Source organism: Saccopteryx leptura, chromosome 4, assembly GCF_036850995.1.
Source record: "Saccopteryx leptura isolate mSacLep1 chromosome 4, mSacLep1_pri_phased_curated, whole genome shotgun sequence".
Lineage (NCBI taxonomy): Eukaryota > Metazoa > Chordata > Mammalia > Chiroptera > Emballonuridae > Saccopteryx > Saccopteryx leptura.
Window position 1 is genome coordinate 126,227,404 of NC_089506.1, and position 23,953 is coordinate 126,251,356.

A 23,953-nucleotide genomic window follows, 5' to 3' on the forward strand; every position below is an offset into this window, starting at 1 on the left:
CTGTGTGTGGGCCTGACCTGTGGTGGCGCAATGGATAGAGCGTCAACCTGGAAATGCTGAGGTCACCGGTTCGAAACCCTGGGCTTGCCTGGTCAAGGCACATATGGGAGTTGACGCTTCCAGCTCCTCCCCCCTTTCTCTCTCTCTCTCTCCCTCTCCTCTCTAAAAATGAATAAAAAATAAAAAATAATAAAAAAAAGAACTGTGTGTGGTCAGCATCAGGTTGAGGCTGGCCTGGGTGGCTGGACTCATACCTGTAAATGCCTGGCACCTGCAGGACCTCTGACTCTTCTACCCATTAGGCACTTTCTTTTCTTAAAAAAAGGCCTGCTCCTTTCTTCATCTTTGCTAGCTGGGCCCTGATATGTGGACTTTTGAGTCCAGGCAGAGCCCTTGGAATCCACAGGACTGGGCGTCCCTACCTGAGGTGTTCTGGGGTCACAGAGCTGCTGTACACCCAGGTGGGAGCAGTCAGCTTCCAGGACCTGCTCCAGCTGCTGATTCAGTTTCCAGGGCTTGTGGGGAGAAGTCCCTGAAGCCCGCATTGTGTCCTGTGGTGAAGGAGCTGGGGTGGGGCCAGGGGCTGTTAAGAGACCCAATCTCATTACTCTGGCCAGACCCCTTGAGCCCCACAAATGAAACTACCTGAACCTTCAGTGCCTCTGGGAGGAAGTTATAGCACAGAACCCACCCACATCCAGCAGAGTTACTAGTCAGTGAGAGTGTTGGTAAAAAAAAGTGCTTGGAAGCACTGCTTCTGCCTCAGCACACTTGCCCCTCCACCAGAAGACCACAGATTCTGGCAGCTCTCAGACCCTGTGCTCTGACCACTGTGCCCAATCCACCCCACTCACCAAGCTATACGCAGCTCCTGGCTGCAGGGCCTGCAGCTGACTGTACACCAAAGCGGCATCACAGAACCAGAGGGGCTAGCTGCACACCCAGCCAGTGTTGGGCTTCCCACCAGGATACCCCATGGAATGGGTGCAGGTTCCTGACCCCTAACTACCCTGCTGCGAATGGGGACCCTGGAAGCACATGAGGAAAAAGAGCTATTGTGATGAGATGAGCTAAAAGAATTGCAGCAATGGGCGCCAAATGGGAAGAGGCTGTGGGTGGAGGGAACGGTGCAGAACGTGTGTGTCAGGTCTGCAGAGGACGCGCACACAGGGACGTCAAGACGGGAGCCCTCATCACAGCACACCACCATGCCTTGGGCCCCAAAGGCCTCTGTCCATACCACTCCACTTGACCGCCAGCAGCCCTGTCCTGGCCAGGCTCTGGCTAGCCAACAAGGACAAGGAAAGAGTTACAGCTGGTGTGTGCCTATCACAGACAACCAGTGCCAGCGGGCACAGTGTGATGAGTGTGCACAGGGAAGCCACCGAGCCTCCGAGGCCAGCTTAGGTTGGGGCAGAAGAAAAGAGGCCCTGTTACCTGTGCCACCACAGTGGGGGATGAGTCCAGTACCCACACAGCTAGTCCCAGAGGTTCTAAACAAAGGGGGTGAACAACAGCCAGGGTCAGCATCCCTTGTCAGTCAAACCCTTCAAAACCCTCATCCCACTCTGCCCGCAGCCCGTAACACTGAGAAGCCTGTAGTCAATGTCCCACCCCTGGCAAGCTGGGTGCACGTACCTGTGAGGTGGACATGCGGGAGGTATCTTGTCGGCCTGTGAGATCTGATGAGGAGATGTTGACAGGGGCACCGCGGTGCAGCCGCATACTCACTTTCCGCTCTCTTTCCATGCCAGACACAGGCCGAGGAGAGGTGTTGGCTGAAGGAGAGGGAGGCAGGGGAGTGAGGTCCTCCATTGCTCCTCCACGGCGGCTCTGTCCTCAGCACACAGCACAGAGCAGACCCAGGGCGCCTGCGCCACACTGCATCCATAGGACTTCTAAGGCGGGCCAGAGGCAGGTGGTCCCCACTGACACTGGGCCACTCACATCCCAGGGGCTAGCCTGGCACCCAAGGTTAGGGCCCAAAAGGGGAACGCCAGTGTGGGGGCTCCCGTGGGAGGGCTACCCAGCTCTGCTTGCAGAGCTGTCAGGGCTGGGGAAGGAACGAGTGTCAAGAGGCTGGTGGGGTGATGTGTGTTATGAGAAGAGTAAGAAGCCAGTCACCAGAGCTTCTGGGAAAGCTATGAGGTGAATGTTCCCAAAGGCGCTGCCCCAGGCTGCTCCCTGGCCTGTATACCCTCAGGAGTGAGGATCACTGGAATGGAAACACAAAGGCATCTCCCAGGAGATGCAGCTGCCTATCCAAACCCCATTCAGAGCTGGCTCCCCCCAAGGTCACACACAAACAGCACCCCACTACCTGCTGGGATGAGGGGTAGGACATGGTGTGAGCTGACGGTTCTAGAACCACTCACCAGTGTGTGAGGTAGGGGTGAGGGGCGTGGGAGCAGCCACTTCTTGTGTTCCCCTCAGCCGGCCTGAGGCTGTGGAAGGGAGCCCACGGGTGGCTGGGTTTCGGGAGTGTCTCAGTCGCTCCTCACGGTCCCGGCGCTCCCGCTCAGCGTCGTCAGCTGCCCGACTGGCACCCTAGGAAGGCAAGAGGAGGAGACCAGAATGGAATGGGGTTTAGTGAAAAACATTCCACAGACCTCCTTTGCTGCCCCCTGCAACTCAAGAGAATACCAGGGCTATTTGGGACAAGCCTGCTGTGAAGCTATCCCAGTCAGTGAGACAGTTCTCCCTCCAGGACAATGCACAGCCCATCTTAGTCCTGTGAGTGGTGAGCAAACAGATAAACCCCAAACACCCAGGCAGTTGGGTGGCCCTCCTCTCTGTTAACATTCACACAAAGACAGGAAATCATCTGAGGTTATGACAGTTGGGGGAGGATAAGAAGCAGGCATGAGCAGTGGCATCTGGTTCGCTGAGGGGTCCACTAGGCCCAGACCCCCAGACCCAGGGCAAATGTTGGTGCACATGTCACAAGGTGGCCAGAGGCTACGTTTGTCTTGGAGGCCACACAGTAAACTCCGGTATAAGCAGCCAGTTACACTCTCACTGAGTAACAAGCTGCTGCATGGGGCACTGTGTGTCACATGGCACAGCCAGGACACCTGCACACAGTTGCTTACACACAGATCCCAGCACTAGCAGCTGAGAGAGTCTATAAACTGTAGCCTAAACATTCTGCTGGTGTAGCCACACCCACACATCTATATATTGCCTATTACAGCTTGCCAGTTACAACACAGAGCTGGGTGGTTGCGGCACAGGTGGACTGCGGAGCCAGTTATATTTACCAAGTAGCCTTTTACAGAAAAGGTTTGCCAAGCCCTGACATGAGGAACAGTCAGATGGGCACCTCCCAGTGCCTCAGACAGGAGGTCCACCCAGATGTCTAGACTCTGGCCATCTACAGCAGCACTACTAGGGTTATGCTTGGAAGGCCACCCTACAGAGCTCTCTTCTCCCACCACTTGGCTCATATGTGCCTTGATGGTGGTGGTGGGGGGCTATAGCAGAGCAAGTGACCCCTTGCTCAAACCAGTGACCTTGGGCTCAAGTCAGTGACCTCAGGGTTTTGAACCTGGGTCCTCTGCATCCCAGTCTGAAGCTCTATCCAGTGCGCCACCGCCTGATTAGGCCAAATCTTTTTTTTTGTATTTTTCTGAAGTTGGAAACGGGGAGGCAGTCAGACAGACTCCCGCATGCGCCTAACCGGGATCCACCCGGCACACCCACCAGGGGGCGATGCTCTGCCCATCTGGGGGGCGTCACTCTGTTGCAACCAGAGCCATTCTAGCGCCTGAGGCAGAGGCCACAGAGCCATCCTCAGCACCCGGGCCAACTTTGCTCCAATGGAGCCTTGGCTGCGGGAGGAGAAGAGAGAGACAGAGAGGAAGGAGAGGGGGAGGGTGGAGAAGCAGATGGGCGCTTCTCCTGTGTGCCCTGGCCGGGAATCAAACAGGGACTCCTGCACGCCAGGCCGACGCTCTATCACTGAGCCAACTGGCCAGGGCCAGGCCAAATCTTTAATGAAATAAACAGAAGTTCCAAAACGATAGAATCCTGGCTGTGATGTCTGAAAATTCATTAACTGGACTCAAAGAAACAACTGAGATGGGCAGCCTGTTTTAGCAGGAACAAATTAAAGTTCAAGCTTTGCCCCCCAGTCCCCCCTGCAGAATTCTCCCATGCAATTAATGAACAAACTGACTAACAAACATTAAGTCTAGCTTATTGCAGGGCCAAGGACACATTCAACACCCAGTGCCTCCCCAGGCTGCCCACTCAGTGCAAATGCCAAGACACTCGGCAGATCATCAGCTCCTGCGGTGATAGCCTCCATCTCAACCACACCTCCTGCTTAAGGAGCAAGCAGGGACAACACTGCAACATCACAGGGTCAACACCACAACACGCTTAGGGCCAAAAACATACTGTTCACAAAAATTAGGGGATATTTCAAAATGAATATGAAGCAATAAAATATTCCCTAATTTTTGTGAGCTAATAGAAATAAAATGATCTTTCAACAGAAAAAGACTTAGCATTCAAGTGAGAGCTCTGGTTCTGGGCAGCCCTGTACCTGTGGACCACCCCCACCTGTCCTGTCTGCCTCTGCTTCCCTTTGTCAGGCATCTTGCTTCTCAGAACCTCTCGCCCACAGGCAGACCCCAAAGGCCATAGCCCTGCCAAGAGCACCAGGCTCCCAGTGCAGCGAAAGTGCCTTCAAAACACAAACTATGGACAGCCCACCTCTCACCTAAGATGTAATGCAGGGAACCAGCGGCCTTTTGCTGACAGGCCGTTTCCCACCCACACTGAGTAGTCAGGGAGTTGACGACACCACTTACAAATTTGAGCATGTTCCAGTCGAACACATAGTCGTAGGAGAACCCCTGGCGATGGAACAGGTTCCTAAAGAGCTGCCTCAGGTATGAGTAGTCAGGCTTGTCGTCAAAGCGCAAAGAACGGCAGAAATTCAGGTATGTGGCGAATTCAGCTGTAAAACAACAGGAAACTCAGAGCTAACCAGTGACACCCCATTTGGGGGCGAGCACAGCAAAGACAACATTACTGTTGACCATCCACTCTCCAAACTGGGAGTGAAATACGGAATCTGAAACATGAGTCACACTGAAGAGTAAAGGCGTCAGAAAAAGTTTAAGAAAATGCAGCATTGCTTGACCAGGCAGTGGTGTAGTGGACAGAGCATCAGCCTGGGATGCAGAAGACCCAGGTTCAAAACCCTGAGGTCACCAAATTCAGATTTAACTGATTACCCTGTATTTGATCTGGCTACTCTAGTTCAGATATACCTGCATGTTCAATAAAGAGTACTGAAATATTAAAAAAACAAACAAACAAAAAAACACTGAGGTCACCTGCTTGAGCCCAAAGATCACTGGCTCAGCTGGAGTCCCTCCTCATCCCCCCCCCAAGGCACATATGAGAAGCAATCAATGAACAACTAAAGTGCCACAATGAAAAACTGATGCTTCTCATCTCTGTCCCGCCCTCTCCCTCGCAGCATCCCAGAGCAATCTGGCTTTACCTAGGGTGCCTGTCTTAGAGGCAACCCCACAAAGCAAAGGGACATGCCCTCAGTTACAGCTCTGGATGCTGCCAAAGGACTGACCACCCACCAGAGAGGGGGCTTGCCTTGTTCAGCCCCAGCCCCCACAGGCACTGGGGACTCGTTGCTGGCCCTGCGCTCGGCAGGCCTGAGGACACTCACACGGGTAGCCCTTGCACAGCACTTCAATGGGTGTAGACATCTTCTTCTCACTGATGCGCTCGTACTTCTGCCTCTTGGTGGCAGCCTTCAGCCCCTGCCATGGCAGGGAACCCAGATTGAAATACATGAGTACGTAGCCCAGTGACTCTAGGTCATCCCTTCGAGATTGTTCTGGAAAAAAAAGGGAAACAAGTCAAGGTCAGCCCATCCCAGCAGCAGCAAGCCCACACTTACTGTGGAAATGAACACTAAAAATCACAAAAGACAGGCCCTGGCCGGTTGGCTCAGTGGTAGAGCGTCGGCCTGGCGTGCAGGAGTCCCGGGTTCGATTCCCGGCCAGGGCACACAGGAGAAGCGCCCATCTGCTTCTCCACCCCTCCCCCCCTCTCCTTCCTCTCTGTCTCTCTCTTCCCCTCCCACAGCCAAGGCTCCATTGGAGCAAAGTTGACCCGGGCGCTGAGGATGGCTCTGTGGCCTCTGCCTCAGGCGCTAGAATGGCTCTGGTTGTAACAGAGCGACACCCCAGATGGGCAGAGCATCACCCCCTGGTGGGCGTGCTGGGTGGATCCCGGTCGGGCGCATGCAGGAGTCTGTCTGACTGCCTCCCCGTTTCCAACTTCAGAAAAATACAAAAACAATAAATAAAAGAAAAAAAAAATCACAAAAGACACTTAGATTCTTTCCTTCCTTCCTCCAGAAGTTGCCCCGGATGTGTCCTTAGGGAACGGCAACACCCAGACAAGTGACACCCCTGTTGCAGCTGCCAGAGTGTCATCATTTGCCCGCCCTACCACACCTCAGAATCCCAGCTCCACCGTCCCCAAAGCCTGCTTTTGCTACTCCAAGCCTGACCACTCTTGGTCCCCAGAGGCTGGCTGTTCCCTACACTGAGACACATATGCCCAGGCAGCCTAGGACAGCAGCTAGGGCTCACCGATTCCAAGGTGCGTGTTGATGGAGGCATACCGTGCCGTCCCGGTGAGGTTTTTGTTCTCACGGTAGGGGATGTGCTGGTGGGTCCTGGCGTCCCGATACTTCTTGGCCAGGCCGAAGTCTATGATGTAGACCAGGTTGCCCTTCTTCCCCAGTCCCATGAGAAAGTTGTCTGGCTTCACGTCACGGTGGATGAAGTTCTTTGAGTGAATATACTCAATCCGACTGATCTGTTAGCAGAGCAGCAGGGTAAAGTCAGTCCAACAGCAGCCTGGAGGAGGCTCCTGCCTGGAGGTCAGCGCCCTGATGGAGTTGCAATCTGCACCCCTTGGCCAGGGACAGGACACTGAACCTACCACCTTTACCACACCCCACGCCTGGGCATTTCCCTCCCACAGGCTCTAGAGAGGGGACGAAGAGCAGCATGCACCAGTGGCCCCTACGCAGCTCTATCCACCGGGAGTCAGGCCCCACTCATGAATGTACTATGTCACACCCATGATGGTTCTCCAAACTCAACCCATTGTATCACTACCTCATGGGAGGTAGACCAATTGCTTTAGTACAATGAACACTTACCATCTGGTCGGCCAGCAGCAGGACAGTCTTGAGACTGAACTTCCTCGAGCAAAAGTTGAAGAGGTCTTCCAGGCTTGGTCCCAACAGCTCCATCACCATGACATTGTAGTCCCCCTCCGCCCCACACCACCGGATGGTGGGGATGCCCACTGGAAGACACAGTGCATTTCAGGGTGGCCAGGGCCAGAAGACCCTGAAATACCTGTGTTCACACTGTGACTCTCTGATAAGGGTCAGGTGGGCAGCAGTTGCAAGGACACAAGGCGAGAACATGAGACCCACTTTGTGGATGGGGGACAGGAAAATGCAGAACATAGGAGAGGCAGGGAGAAGCCCTGGGTCCCCCATGATTAACATCTGTTAGTGTGGTGCACTTGTCACAATTCATGAACCAAAAGCATGAGAGGTATGCAAAAGACTTGTTAGAGAACACTACAATATGCAAGATGAAAACCACAGGGTGGGAATAACAGCAGACCTAACACTGCGGACCCGAAGGCATGTGAGATACAGAAGCTACCAACAGACCCAACGGGTCTATAATCAGCATGAGACAACTTCCACCACTGTTGGTATAACTATAGCACCCAGGAGAGGAAAGAGAAGGGCGGGGACAGGTGTCACACCTGAAGAAATGACTGGACGAGCCTGACCAGGAGGTGGTGCAGTGGACAGAGCATCAGACTGGGACACAGAGGACCCAGGTTTGAAACCCTGAGGTCACCAGCTTGAGCATGGGATCATAGGCATAACTCCATGGTCACTGGCTAAGTCCAAAGGTCGCTGGCTTGAGCAAGGGGTTATTCACTTTGCTGTAGCCCCCCCCAACCCCCTCCACACCCATCAAGTCACATATGAGAAAGCAATCAATGAACAACTAACTAAGATGCCAAAACTACGAGCTGATGCTTCTGATCTCTCTCCCTTCCTGTCTGTCTGTCTGTCCCTCTCTCTGTTTCTCTGTCTCTGTTACAAAAAAAGAAACGGCTAGATGAAAACATGTAACCCAATGAACCCCAAGGAAAAGAACCAAACAAACAGAACATCATACTACCATACCCAATAATTAAACTGCTCACCACTAGTGACAGAGAACATCTTGAAAGAAGCAGAGAAAAAAAGAGATGTCACATACTGAGACACAGAAACAGGGTGATGGTAACTTCTCACCAGAGCACATGGAGAAGCATCCGTCAAGTACTGAGAAAAACTGGCATTTTACAAAAGTATAGGTTACAAAAAATCCTCAAAAAAGCAAAGACAAAATCAAGATGTCTTTAAACATAAAAAGTTGTAGCATCAATCACGTATTTATGCAACAGACCTGCTCTGCTCATCTGTTCCTTACCACACAGAAGGCAGGAGATGCCGATGGCAGTCTGGGCCTCCACAAAGGACAGACAGCACTGGAAGTGACCATACCCTGCACACCCAGATGTGACAGCTTACACAAAGACAACACACACAGCAGTATGAGCATGGGTGGATGGGAGAACACATACTTTTGAAGGTTCTGCTGCTGCAGGCCATGTGGTTTAGCACCACTGAAGAGACTAGAACACAAAGATGTACCTAACAAACCTACTTTGGCCACTAAAAAGAGAGGCTGATTAAAGAGCCAACATAGGGCCCAGACTGGTTAGCTCAGTTGGTTAGAGCATCATCCTGATACTCTAAGGTTGCAGGTTCAATCCCTGGTCAGGGCACAGTGGATAGAGCGTCGGACTGGGACGTGGAAGATCCAGGTTCGAGACCCTGAGGTCGCCAGCTTGGGTGCCAGCTCATCTGGTTTGAGCAAAAAGCTCACCAGCTTGAGCCCAAGGTCGCTGGCTCGAGCAAGGGGTTACTCGGTCTGCTGAAGGCCCGCGGTCAAGGCACATATGAGAAAGCAATCAATGAACAACTAAGGTGTTGCAACGCACAACGAAAAACTAATGATTGGTGCTTCTCATCTCGCCGTTCCTGTCTGTCTGTCCCTGTCTATCCCTCTCTCTATCTTTCTCTGAAAAAAAAAAAAAAAGAATCACCCAACAAATGCATAAATAAGTGGAACAACCAATGTATGTTTTTATCACTTTCAAATCAATTTTTTAAAAAAGTCAACAGAGGCCCTAATCATGAAAAAAATCACCTAAAAATATTTGATTAATCCAAAAAGGCAAAAAAGGAGGGAAAATAAAACCAATGAGACAAAAGCCAGCAGCAAGGTGAGATGCAAGCCTCATCTGTCACTAATCACATTAAATGTAAATACAGTGGTACCTTGAGATACGAGCAGACCAACATACAATTTTTTTTAAGATACTGGTGTGACTTCTGTATTTTTGTTTGAGATCTGAGCAAAATTCCAAGATATGAGTTGTGATTTGGAAAGCTGTCGCAAGTTGGCGCACGGGTCCAATATCAGCAGCACAACACCAGCATCTTTCTCACGTGTTACCCGCATAATCAAGTCGAATCTCGTGCACTGTACTCATTCTTGCATCATTTTTGCATTTTTTTACTAACTTTTTTTTTTTTTTTTGTATCTTTCTGAAGCTGGAAACGGGGAGAGACAGTCAGACAGACTCCCGCATGCGCCCGACCGGGATCCACCCGGCACGCCCACCAGGGGGCGTCGCTCTGCCGCGACCAGAGCCACTCTAGCGCCTGGGGCAGAGGCCAAGGAGCCATCCTCAGCGCCCGGGCCATCTTTGCTCCAATGGAGCCTTGGCTGCGGGAGGGGAAGAGAGAGACAGAGAGGAAGGAGGGGGGGGGGGTGGAGAAGCAAATGGGCGCTTCTCCTATGTGCCCCGGCCGGGAATCAAACCTGGGTCCCCCGCACGCCAGGCCGACGCTCTACCGCTGAGCCAACCAGCCAGGGCCTTTACTAACTTTTTTTGTGTGCTATCATGGTGCCAAAGAAATTGAGTGTAAAGGATAGTGGTAAGAAGAAGAGAATGATTTCGATAGAAGTAAAGCAAGAAATAATAGAAAAACATGAGTGTGGTGTACGAGTGATTGAACTGGCAAGGCTGTTCGACCGTAATCCATCTACAATTTGTACCATCCTTAAACAAAAGGATGCCATCAAAAGCGCAAATCCAGTGAAAGGAACTACAATTCTGTCCCAATTAAGGACAAATATCCATGAAGAAATGGAGAAGCTTCTGCTGGTGTGGGTGAAAGAGAAAGATCTGGCAGGAGAGACAGTGATGGAGACTGTAATATGTGAAAAGGCACGTATTATTTACGGCGACTTCAAGAAGAAAGAACCATCAACCTCAAAAGAGGCAGCAGAAGATACGTTTAAGGCAAGTCACGGCTGGTTTGAAAATTTCAAGAAGAGATCTGGCATTCACTCAGTGAGGCATGGTGAAGCTGCGAGTGCTGACATTGAGGCAGCTGAGGAGTACATCGCACGTTTTGCTGCGCTTATCACAAAGGAAGGCTACATCCCCCAACAAGTGTTCAACTGTGATGAAACAGGATTATTTTGGAAAAAAATGCCCCGGAGGACTTTCATCACTGCAGAGGAGGAGCAGCCGCCAGGCCATAAACCCATGAAGGACTGTCTGACCCTTACATTGTGTACAAATGCTAGTGGTAACTGTAAAGTAAAGCCACTGCCAGCGTATCATTCCGAAAATCCTCGAGCCTTTAAGACTCACAATATTCTTAAAGAAAAACTGCAGGTTATGTGGCACGCCAATGACAGGGTTTGGGCAGATTTTTTTTTTTTTTTACAGAGACAGAGAGAGTCAGAGAGAGGGATAAATGGAGATACAGACAGGAACGGAGAGATGAGAAGCATCAATCATTAGTTTTTCATTGTGCATTGAGACACCCTAATTGTTCATTGATTGCTTTCTCATATGTGCCTTGACCGCGGGCCTTCATCAGACCGAGTAACCCCGAGTAACCCCAGAAACCTTGGGTCCAAGCTGGTGAGATTTTGCTCAAACCAGATGAGCCTGCGCTCAAGCTGGCGACCTTGGGGTCTCGAACCTGGGTCCTCGGCATCCCAGTCCAATGCTTTATCCACTGCGCCACCGCCTGGTCAGACGTGGCAGATTTTTATTGAATGGGTAAATCTCGTCTTTGGTCCTGCAGTGAAGAAATATCTTCAAGAAAACAAACTCCCGGTGAAAGCATCCTGAAAATGCTCCAGCCCACCCACCACCTGGTCTTAAAGATGACATTCTCAATGAGTTCAAATTTGTGAAAGTCCTCTACCTAAGTGGTCCCCAACTCCCGGGCCGTGGACTAATACTGGTCTGTGGGACATTTGGTACCAGTCTGCAGAGAAAGAATAAATAACTTACATTATTTCCGTTTTATTTATATTTAAGTCTAAACGATGTTTTATTTTTAAAAAATGACCAGATTCCCTGTGTGTTACATCGACTAAGACTCACCCTTGACGCTTGTCTCAGTCACGTGATATTTATCTGTCCCACCCTAAAGGCCGGTCCGTGAAAATATTTTCTGACATTAAACTGGTCTGTGGCCCAGAAAAGGTCGGGGACCACTGTTCTACCTCCCGCCCAACACAACTTCAATCTTGCAACCTATGATCAGCAGGTCATTTCCAATTTTAAAAAGCTTTACACAAAGCACTTGTTCCGCTGCTGCTTTGAGGTGACTGAGAATACAAATCTAACCCTTCGAGAGTTTTGGAAAGATCACTACATCATGATATGTTTACTCATTATTGACTTGGTATGGCAAGAAGAACCTTGAACTCGGCATGGAAAAAGTTATGGCCGGATGTTGTTGCAGACAGGGACTTCGAAGGATCCGAACCAGAGACCGAGACCGAGGTAGTAGCGTTGGAGATTGTGTCCCTCAGAAAGTCGATGGGTCTAGAGGTAGATGAGGGTGACGTAAACGAGCTCGTCAAGGAACATGAGGAGGAACTCTCAACTGAGGAGTTGAAGGAGCTACAGATGATGCAAGAGATTAGTAGTGAGGAGGAGGTAGAGTCGGAGGAAGTGATTTCTACAAGTGAAATTAAAGACATGCTGGCAATGTGGGAGAAGCTTTCAAGTTTCATTGAAAAGAAACACCCAGAAAAAGTTTCAACTGGTAGTGCTTCAGCATTTTTTAATGACACTTGTTTGTCACATTTCCGTAACATTTTAAAAGGCAGGCAAAAGCAAACTTCTTTGGATAGATTTTTATTCAAAAGTCCTGCAAGTGAAAGTGCCGAAAGTGTAGCCAAAAAGGCAAAAACAGGTGATGATTAAATGAAAAATATGTAATGTTCAGCTTAGGTTAAGTTTAAAGTTAAGAAAGTGCACTTTGCCTGACCAGGCGGTGGCGCAGTGAATAGAGCACTGGATTGGGATGCAGAGGACCCAGGTTCGAGACCCCGAGGTTGCCAGCTTGAGCACAGGCTCATCTGGTTTGAGCAAAGCCGCAACGAAAAACTGATGATTGATGCTTCTCATCTCTCTCCGTTCCTGTCTGTCTGTCCCTATCTATCCCTCTCTCTCTGTCTCAAAACAAACAAACAAACAAAAAAAACAACAAAAAAAGAAAGTGCATTTTTAGGGGAGGGGCACAAAAAAAACCAGATAGAAGGTGACGGAAGACATTTGACTTTGGGTGAGGGGTATGCAACATAATCAAATGTCAAAATAATCTGGAGATGTTTTCTCTGAACATATGTACCCTGATTTATCAATGTCACCTAATTAAAATAAAAAAGTGCATTTTTTTACAATTAAGTTTTTGTGGTTTCATTTTAAGTAAAGAAAGTGCAGTTTTAGTTTTGTTTAAAGAAAATGCAGTTTTAGTTTACATTTAGTGTTAAGAAAGTGCAGTTTTAGTTTATGTGTCTACGGTGCCTGCATCCCTTCCTCCCTCCCTCCTCCTCTGCCATTCACTGTTAGCCGCACTTGTCTGTCTCCAAGGTAAGAATACAGTACTAAATAACACTTTTTTCTTTTATTTCATATATTTTGTTATGCATTGGTAAAGTATACATGTGTGTTTCTTAATTAAAAACATGTCTTTTTTCATAATTTAGGAAGGTTTGGGGATGTTTCATAGGGCTGGAACGAATTAAATCTATTTCAGTTATTTTAAATGGGAGAAATTTTATTTGACATACGAGTTGACTGACTTACAAGCTCAGTTACAGAACAAATTAAACTCGTATCTTAAGGCACCACTGTACTTTAAGTTCTTCATGGGCCTGTGACTGAGTATAAGGACGACATGGAAGAATCCAATTTCCTATAGGCTGATGGTCATAAACAAGGACCAAGTCCTCACAGCAGCACATCATTACAACAGAATGATGTTACCTGAAGACCTGTTATAGTCTCAAATTCCTAAAGTGAGGCCCCTTTACATATCAGAGAAAAGCAGGTACTTCTATGCATGCTGAGTGCACTGACCACCTTCACACACAGGACAGACAAGAAGACAAAGGGCACAGAATGCTATGTTAGTGTCAGATGCAGTGGATGGTGGAAAAGACTATCACCCATTTCAGTGAGAAAGGCATCAGTTTATCAAGAAAACACAACTCTAAATGTTTACGCAGCAGCAACAGAGCTTTGCAATACACAACACACTTCATGGAGACAAATCCAGTCTGTTGGGGGCACCAGGCCCCTCTCCTCAGTAGGATACTCACACATGTAGGGCATTCACCAAGACAGACATAAACAGGCCTTATTGAAGTTAGAGGACTCAAGCTGTACACAGTATGTTCTCAGATAATAGTGTCATTCAATTAGAAATAGGTAACAGAGAGAGTGCTCTGAAAATCTCCCAAATATTTGGAAGCTAAATAATACACTTCAAAAGAACCTGGGTGCCTATCCCTGCAGGCTGTGTGGAGTGTCTCAACACAAGGACAGTGGCAGCCCTTGCCCTGAAGCTACACAATCACAATGTGGTCTCTTCCCATGTCTTTTGAGCTGCTAACCCTTCACTGAAGCTCAGAAAACCTTGCCCTTTGCAGTATCCATGAAACCATACTAGCTAAATGGTTTGTTGGTAAGTAGGGTAACATCTCAGATGCTGCAGTCCTTGATAACAGCCAGCACCAACCATCAGACATGTGAGCAGTGGTGATGATGATGATGACAGCTATCAGAAGGTTTCAGTCCTCACTCCACCTGAGTCTTTTAGATGAGGCCAAGGATGTCACAGGCAGAGACAAGACTTCCTAGCCGTGCCCTTTCCAAATTCCATAGATCTGGTGAGCCTAATAAGGGGCTGTTTTACACACACACAAAAAATTAACCCTTGGATCAAGGAAGAAATCAAAAAGGGTCTTAGAAAGCATTTGTAACTAAATGAAAATGAAAACCCAACATATCAGGATTTATGAGGCGCTGCTAGTCTAATTTGGGGGAATTTATAGCAACCAAATATCTGTATTAGACAGATAAATGATCTGTTTCCATCTGAAAAAACAGGAAATTAAACCCAAAGTTAAGAAATAAAAGATAGGCCTTGGCTGGTTTGCTCAGTGGTGAAGCATAGGCCCACATGTGGTAGTCCCGGGTTTGATTCCTGATCAGGGCACACAGGAGAAGCACCCATCTGCTTCTCCACCCCTCCCCCTCTCCCTTATCTCTGTCTCTCTTCCCCTTCTGTAGCCATGGCTTGGTTGGAGCAAGTTGGCCCCAGGCACTAAGGATGGCTCCATGGCCTCACCTCAGGCGCTAAAATAGCTCAGCTGCCAAGCAATAGAGCAGTGCCATCAGATGGGCAGAGCATCCCTGGTTGGGGGCTTGCCGGGTGTATTCTGGTTGGGGCACATGCAGGAGTCTGTCTCTCTGCCTCTCCGCTTCTCACTTAAGAAAAATAAATAAATAAAAATTTAAAAAGAAGTCTGGCCTGTGGTGGCGCAGTGGATAAAACGTCGACCTAGAACGCTGAGGTCGCCAGTTCAAAACTCTGGGCTTGCCTTGTCAAGACACATACGCCAGCAAGAAGCAAGCAATGAACAACTAAAGGGAAGCAACTATGAGTTGATACTTCTCATTCCCCTACCTCCTGTCAAATCAACAAATAAAATCTTAAAAAAAATTTTTTTTAAAGTAAAAGATCACAGTAGAAATCAATGAAATAGAAAACAAACAACAGAAAACATTGAAACCAAAAGCTGGTTGAGCTTTTTAAAAAGATCCTATTTATAGATTTTGAAGAGAGGGGGGGGGAGAGAGAGAGAGAGAGAGAGAGAGAGAGAGAGAGAGAGAAAGCAGGGTGAGGAGCAGAAGCATCAACTCGTAGTCGCTTCTCCTTTGTGTTTTGACTGGGCAAGCTGGGGTTTTGAACCATCGACCTCAGCATTCCAGGTTGTCACTTTATCCACTGCGCTACCACAGGTCAGGCTGATAAACCTCTAAGCACCAGTCAGCACCATATTCATAAGGTGCTTCCTACTGAAGTCACAATTCTGTACACACAAGGGTCTACTTCTGGTCTTTCTAGTCAGTTCAAGGCCCTTTTCCTATCTCCATGTGTGGGTAACACTACTGTGGCTGACATGTGCTCAGATCACAGTGATGTGTCAAAATCTGCAGACGAGGCCCTGGCTGGTTGGCTCAGTGGTAAAGCGTCGGCTTGGCGTGCGGAAGTCCTGGATTCGATTCCCAGCCAGGACACACAGGAGAAGCGCCCATCTGCTTCTTCACCTCTCCCCCTCTCCTTCCTCTCTGTCTCTCTCTGCCCCTCCCACAGCCAAGGCTCCATTGGAGCAAAGATGGCCTGGGCGCTGAGGATGGCTCTGTGGCCTCTGACTCAGGCCTCTGACTAGAGTGGCTCTGGTCGCAACAGCATGACACCCCGGATGGGCAGAGCATTGCCCCCTGGTGGGCATGCCAGGTGGATCCCAGTCGGGCGCATGCGGGAGTCTGTCTGACTACCTCCCCATTTCCAGCTTCAGAAAAATACAAAAATAAATAAATAAAATAAAAAAATAAAAAATCTGCAGACGTTTCCCCAACTGTGTGTCCCAGGAACATCCTTTAAAGCCTCCCCTGCCTAGGGTCCAACTAAACGCCACATGCTGCGCATGGTCATTATGTTTAAATTTAGATGGTTGTTTAATTCTTCACCACAAAGACTTTTGAAGAGTTCAGGCAACTTTGCAGAGCAGTCCTCAATTTGGATTTGCTTGGTTGCTAGGTCTGACCACTTGTCAGGTGCTATCTGATCTGCCAGGCTTCCTCAACAAAAGACACTTCTCTGTTATTAAGTCACTGTGAATGAAGTTTCAAAGGTGGTGTCAGACCCTATTCCCCTGGAGGTGTTTGCATGCATTGAAGATTCCCACCCGAAACAATCAATGAAGTGGGACCAGGGTCGGCTTCTTTTATGGGGCTTAACTGTGTGTGCGCAGCATTATGGATTTGCTCCTCCCTCTTTTCATGTGCTTTAATCCTTCATTAATTCTGAGGCAAACCTGGCCAGATGGTTTGTTGGTTAGAGCATCACCCCTAAAGTACAGAGGTTGTGGGTCTGATCTCTGGTCAGGGCACATACAGTAACAGATCAATGTTCCTGTCTGTCTGTTTCTCTCTCTCCATTCCTCTCTCACTAAAATCAATAAAATAAAAAATTTTTAAATTTCTGAGGTTCCAGTTATCCCAAGTTTGGCCAACAGATAACCCTCCAAGCTTGCTCCTGTGTCCTCTGGATGTGCCCACTGGCCTTTGACTCCGTCTTTCCTCAGCATAACATGTCCCAGATTCACCTCACCACCTCCTGCCCACCCTGGTCCCAGAAGCCTGGGCCCCTGTGGGAACTGACACTTAGGAGCTATTATCTGGATGCTAGCTGTGCTCACTGCTTTGGGCTGTCACTCTTCAGAGGCTAGGAGTTTTGACATTTATGGGACAAATACCCCACTTCTTTAGGGGTGTTGAGTCAGCTGTCATGTTGGAAGAAAGCCCTGCTGGGTTTGGACCAGAATCCCACTGAACCGAGGGACTTTAGTAGACATGACATCTTACTGAGTATTTCACTTCAGGAACACAAAATGTCTCCACTTGTTAAGTCTTTTTGGTCTCCTCCAATAGTTTTAAAATTTCCCACATACAGATCTATCTGCCTTAAGATTTATTCCTAGTCACTTTATGATTTGTACTTGGCTACTATACATTATTCTAAGCATTATACTGGGTCTCAGTGGACTATGGGCTCTGTGTCCGCCTAGCAGTTTGCAGGTGGTTAAGGTGCTAGGAGCTTCAGCTGCTACATGAGACTGGCACCCATAAGTGGGCCACCATACACATAGTGACACATAGGGCTCGGCTCTCTGTCTGTGCCTACTGTGCCGCAGCCACACTTGACCCCCAGTGCACTCTCTGACTCCAAACGGCTGTACTTGGAGCCTGAAGGACATCAAGGAAATGGAGCCGAGTTTTCAGAAGTCTGCCAAGGGCCTGGAATCTCTCCCAGCCATTGGCTCTGGTAGGTGTTCTATACTGGGATACTGGAAGTGAGGTTCCAAAGGGGCAGAAGATGGTGGGAGACAGGTGCCACAGCTGTGGAGCTCTAGACTACCGTGTCAAGGAACCAAGCTGTCCCCCCAGTCCCAGAAATGACCCTTCTGTCAGAGCATCAGCCCCACGGTAGCCTAGCTGACAAAGAAGGCCAGGCCAGCCTGCTTCCGGAAGGAAAAGCCACAGCCCTGCCCTACAAGAGGCGTAGCGGTGGGGTTTCAAACAGCATGGACAGAGCGAGAAAGGGTGAACTACCAGGGTCCCCAGCATTATTCCCTTTTCCCTCCTGGAGGGGGAGGCAGAGGCACTTCCACCATTCTCTGTGAAAGTGCACCTGAGGACTTCGGGGAAATCCCTGCCAAACTTGCATGCTGTATCAGACTCTTCACTCCAGAATCTCCACGTTCTGAAAGTGACCTGGACAGGAAAGTTACTTCCTTTGAAGAGAAGAATATGTATGATGAACATTCCCATGTCAGTGTGAAAAGATTAAGCATGAGCAGTCTGACAGCCTCAACCACAACTCCCTGTGTTCTGTGAGAGAGGCTGTCTTAGGAGAAGCAGGGTTTGCCACCGTTGGGTACTGAGTGGTGGGTCAAGATGAGGCAAAAAAAAAGGGGTGGCTGGGATGTGTTCATGTGTGCCCCACTCCAGGCCAACACCACTTTATACTGCTCACTGGGAAAAATGCTCTGTGGGTCCCATGTTCCCAGGGCAACAGCACTAGCTGTGTGTGAACAACACATCTTGTGCATTTCAACTTTTCCTGATTTAAATATTTTTGTTTTGTGTTCCCGCAGTGCTTGTTCTTGGGCCCACGAACAATGGCAGGGCTGAGTTGGCAGCTGCTCCAGGCCTGCATAGCAGGAACGTACTGTTCTGTCACCATGGAGATCACCTATTGACATGCACAGCTTACCCAACCACCTCACTTCGCCCATCATAGCTGGCTTCTCAGCTAGTGTCCTTTTGAAAGCTCTGTACCTTTAAGGTACCATGGCAGAAGAGGTTTTAATTGGGGAACCCAGGATTTGATCTTCTCCTAGAAAACTGAATAAATGTGAACAGAAAGAGATCAGGTAAAAAAGTCATGCTCGACGAGGGTGTTTACAGGGTTAGGAAGGGCTCCTGTTATGACCTCCAATCCCAGAGCACACACCCACTTCACCCACCAGATCCTTCGCTGGATTAGGCCAGGCCTCCTGGTACAACAGAGTTCATTTGTAAAAAACATGAGCTGGTCAGTGTTTAAGGACACTTCTGCACCCCTCCTGAGCTGCCAGGTGGCTACATGAAGCAAGAACCCAAATCTGGCCCTGGCTGGTTGGCTCAGTGGTAGAGCGTCGGCCTGGCGTGCAGGAATCCTGGGTTCGATTCCCGGACAGGGCACACAGGAAAAGCGCCCATCTGCTTCTCACCCCTCCCCTTCTCCTTCCTCTCTGTCTCTCTCTTCCCCTCCCACAGCCAAGGCTCCATTGGAGCAGGGTTGGCCCAGGCGCTGGGGATGGCTCTGTGGCCTCTGCCTCAGGCACTAGAATGGCTCTGGTCACGACAGAGCGACGCCCCAGAGGGGCAGAGCATCGCCCCCTGGTGGGCGTGCCAGGTGGATCCCGGTCGGGCGCATGCGGGAGTCTGTCTGACTGCCTCCCCGTTTCCAACTTCAGAAAAATACAAAAAAAATAAATAAATAAAATAAAAGAACCCAAATCCTTCACCTGTAGCAATGCTGGGTTACACTGCATGGACAGTGCTGTGGCAGCCAAGGGGGAGGGCTGTTCAGTATGCAGCTGTGACTCCGTGCTGGAACAGGGTAAGTGCAATGGAACTCACTCACTGGGCAACGTGTATGACCCTGCGTTTTTGTTGCCCCAACTGCTGCCCACTGCCTGCCCCACACTTTGTCAGGGCTCTAGGACTTCACATCACTGATTTGGTGACCAACCAGTAGGTGGCCCAGCTGGTGTAAGTATGTGTTGTTTTTCTCCATGTTCTTCTAGAGTTTTATTGTTCAAAAAACTTCTTTTTTGCCTGACCAGGCAGTGGCGCAGTGGATACAGCATCGGACTAGGATGCAGAGGACCCAGGTTCAAAACCCCAAGGTCGCCAGCTTGAACGTGGGCTCATCTGGTTTGAGCATAGCTCACCAGCTTGGACCCAAGGTCGCCAGCTCCAGCAAGGGGTTACTCAGTCTGCTGTAGCCCCACGGTCAAGGCACATATGAGAAAGCAATCAATGAACAACTAAGGTGTTGCAACGCGCAATGAAAAACTAATGATGGATGCTTCTCATCTCTTTCCGTTCCTGTCAGTCCCCGTCTATCCCTCTCTCTGACTCACTCTCTGTCTCTGTAAAAAAAACACACAAAAAAACACTTCTTTTTCTACTGGGCAAAGAATCACCAGAGCATAGCTAATAAAAGATTTACACCAGACAAAGGATTTGAAACACAAGCTTGCAGTGGGGGTCATGAGATAGCCTTTCTTCTTCTGTCCTCTTTCCCTATTTTCTTTTTTTAATTTTTTTAGTTTTCTCTTTCCCTATTTTCTACTCTGGACCCTATGCCTTCCTTTATCCTCCCCTCCCCCCACACACACACGCAAGAAAAAGACCGCACTCCTACACATTTAATTCCTGGGTGTCTCTACAACTCTTAACATTATTTTTACAAATATTCTGAAAAAGCTAGAAATACTCCATCCCTTGTTCCCAAACTCCTGAGTCAAAACCATTACTCCCTTACGTGGTTCATGCAAACACACTGCTGCATCCAGATAGACCAGACTGGCAATCTCTAGTTCAAGGGAAGAGAGAAGCGAGGGGTGGCAGGGGGCTACTATGTATATAGTGGGCCAGGCGACCAAGAAAGGGAAGATAAACCTATCTCCCAGTCACTCAGAACTTGTGTGCAGGTGCAAGAAACTATGTCAAAGTGGCCACAATATTGTCCTTTGAAATCAGGCACCTCAGGCCTGAGGGGAGTTTTGGGGAGAGAACTGGGACATAAGTGGTAGGGTCGCAACAGTTTCACTCAACAAAGTCTCAAGGGACCCCTCAAAGCTGTGAGCAAATATATGACTGAGGTGGCATCAGAATGAACAACACTGCTGGAAAATCAAAATCCACACAGGTACTGTTACGTGAAGCGAGGCCAGGGAGGTGGTGCTCAAGACAAAAGCATGAACTCCTGTTTTCTGTTCAGTGAGGCCTTCTTGGCTGGGTCCAGGGTGTGGGCATTTTCCTCCCTTCCCCAAAACAAACCAGAAACTTTGATTCAGGACGCATGCCCCCATCAAACAACCCTGATTGTCTTTTTTAACAGGTAAAGGCCATACCTCCTCCCTGCATCATTTTGTAGATTTTGCTCTCAATGTGAAGCTGAGGGTGTTTGGTTTTGACACACTCGAGCTTGATGGCAACTTCCTCTCCTGCAGCAATGTCCGTACCTTGCAAGAAAAGAAAATCACAGCATTAATGACCTGGTGCCCACCACCTAACCCAAAATCATCACAGGCCAGCAACCAGAGCACTGTCCAAATCTTCCAAGAAGGACCAAAGGATGCTTATACTACACTCCTCTGATGAGATGGTGTCAGTGGTCCACAAATCCCATGGAAAATTATCCTCCTTTCCCCTTCAAGTCAGAAAATTTGGTATGTATAAGAAAATCTAACCTGGTGTCCTATCCCCTACCTCCACATGTGTCCACTCAGATCATGTCACTAGGGGACCTGGAGAAGGTTGATGGGTTCTCTTCACGGCATCCCATCTTTCCTGCTCTGAACTTTCCTATCACTGCAGAGTGACTCTATGTGTTCCTGTGACACTGTTGTGGCCCCGTGTCCCATGCTGCCAGGACGGGACTATAAGCACACCTTTCTCTATAGGGAAATCTGGGTTTTCACCAAATACTACCCAGTCCAGGGGTCCAGCCACACACTCCTCTCAATACTCAGGGTACTTCCCAGGTGGGCTCACTCTCAAGGCAGCAGCACCCATCATTCATGGTAGGCCCAGTCCAAGGAACACTGGGGGGCTCAGCAAGCTTCATGCTTCCTGGGCAAAAGGACATCACGGCGCATTTTTCTTTCTTTTTCTTTTTTTGTTTTTTTCTGAAGTTGGAAACGGGGAGGCAGTCAGACAGACGCCTGCATGTGCCCAACTGGGATCCACCCGGCACGCCCACCAGGGGGCGATGCTCTGCCCATCTGGGGCATCGCTCTGTTGCGACCAGAGCCATTCTAGCACCTGAGGCAGAGGCCACACAGCCATCCTCAGCACCCGTGCCAACCTTGCTCCAATGGAGCCTTGGCTGCGGGAGGGGAAGAGAGAGACAGAGAGGAAGGAGAGGGGGAGGGGTGGAGAAGCAGATGGGCACTTCTCCTGTGTGCCCTGGCAGGGAATCGAACCTGGGACTCCCACACGCCAGGATGACGCTCTACCACTGAGCCAACCGGCCAGGGCCCACGGCACATTTCTTACTGATGCGAAACCTGGAAAGTGAACTCTTGTTTTCAAAGCCTGACTACACCTATGCTGCATGTACCTGTCACACACCTTTTGTTATTTTTGTACTAAAACTGACAATACATCTGCTAATACCTCCCAATTATCAGCGCATGAGTTCAAAGGTAAACTTTAGGCGTTTTTATCTACAAATATATTATCTGTTCTCCTCCAATAAAGACCTGCAAACATGACAACCACCTTCTCTCCGGCTTCACATAATGCTCCAGAGTTCCAATCTGACCCAAAGGCCTGTGAGACCTTCCTCGAAAAACTGTAACTGGAGAGAACGAAAAGTAAGTGTTCCAAGGCACACGCTCTGCTAGCTCTCTTCATGGGTGCCCTTCACGTATGAAACACTGATTGTTTGTGAAGGAACTGACACTGGCTGCAGTGGCCCAGACAGAACTGGAGACACTACCTTCTTCTACCAGTCCTTGGTGACTCAGTTTCTCTTGCCATCTATGTTTAGCTGGGAGATCAGCAGTGTGTTTCATGAGGGAATTATGGAGATGAACACATTAATGGTTACAAAGCATGCCGAAACTCCAAGACAAAAGCAGACGAGGTCAGCAAGCATTATAACACAACAGACCTACAGGAGAGCTGTCTGTTGACATTAACATCTAGTAAATGCCCAAGAACTCCAAAGAAAAGTCTCCTTTCTGCTCAGATGGCTCACGGATACAGCTACTTCTAGCAAGCCTGAATCCAAAACTGATCCCCAGTGCTGGGTTCAGTGGAATACCCACCATCTGACCATTGACAGTAGCCCTCTAAGTCTAAGATCTTCATTTCCCACTGCACAGAGAATCATGGCCACTCAGAGACAGACATGTAACACATATTCTTCATGCCTGCAGTTGGGATAATCTATCCAATTATAAAAGAAATGACTTCACCACAAAATTTACTGTGCAAATGAAAATGAACTCAGAGTTCCTGTGAGGACCTAGAACTCTGAACTGAACTTGCCAGCCCAGGACGAACAGATGACTCATCTTTTTTTTTTTTTTTTTCATTTTTCTGAAGCTGGAAACAGGGAGAGACAGTCAGACAGACTCCCGCATGCGCCCGACCGGGATCCACCCGGCACGCCCACCAGGGGCGACGCTCTGCCCACCAGGGGGCGATGCTCTGCCCATCCTGGGCGTCGCCATATTGCGACCAGAGCCACTCTAGCGCCTGAGGCAGAGGCCACAGAGCCATCCCCAGCGCCCGGGCCATCTTTGCTCCAATGGAGCCTTGGCTGAGGGAGGGGAAGAGAGAGACAGAGAGGAAAGCGCGGCGGAGGGGTGGAGAAGCAAATGGGCGCTTCTCCTGTGTGCCCTGGCCGGGAATCGAACCCGGGTCCTCCGCACGCTAGGCCGAAGCTCTACCGCTGAGCCAACCGGCCAGGGCCAGATGACTCATCTTACTAGTGACACCAGCACCTGACCTGTGGTGGCGCAGTGGATAAAGCGTCGACCTGGAAATGCTGAGGTCGCCGGTTCGAAACCCTGGGCTTGCCTGGTCAAGGCACATGTGGGAGTTGATGCTTCCAGCTCCTCCCCCACTTCTCTCTCTCTGTCTCTCCCTCTCTTCTCTAAAATGAATAAATAAAAAATAAAAATAAAATAAAATTTACTAGTGACACCAGCAACTCCACACATTCATCACTGCTACCTGAGCCAGGATGCAAGCCCTCAATGAAAAAACAGCCTGGGGCCCTGACCAGCTGTCTCAGTGGTAGAGCGTTGTCCTGGCTTGTGGATATCCTGGGTTCAATTCCTGGTCAGGGCAC

The 23,953-nt window shown here is 49.3% G+C and overlaps 1 protein-coding gene across 5 annotated transcripts in view; it reads right to left on the reverse strand.

Annotated features, from left to right (window-relative positions):
• CSNK1D (casein kinase 1 delta) overlaps window positions 1-23,953 on the reverse strand; it is a 36,228-nt gene that overhangs the window by 6,120 nt on the left and 6,155 nt on the right. For 4 of the 5 annotated variants that reach the window (XM_066381638.1, XM_066381637.1, XM_066381639.1 and 1 more), the window contains exons 2-8: window positions 21,000-21,110; window positions 7,214-7,362; window positions 6,636-6,864; window positions 5,702-5,872; window positions 4,818-4,966; window positions 2,376-2,547; window positions 1,639-1,778 (exon numbers count right to left, since the gene is read on the reverse strand). In XM_066381638.1, the coding sequence (XP_066237735.1) occupies window positions 1,639-1,778; window positions 2,376-2,547; window positions 4,818-4,966; window positions 5,702-5,872; window positions 6,636-6,864; window positions 7,214-7,362; window positions 21,000-21,110 (1,121 nt within the window). Of the gene's footprint in view, window positions 1-1,437; window positions 1,494-1,638; window positions 1,779-2,375; window positions 2,548-4,817; window positions 4,967-5,701; window positions 5,873-6,635; window positions 6,865-7,213; window positions 7,363-20,999; window positions 21,111-23,953 lie in introns of all 5 variants that reach the window. The other variant, XM_066381641.1, reaches the window with a different exon arrangement.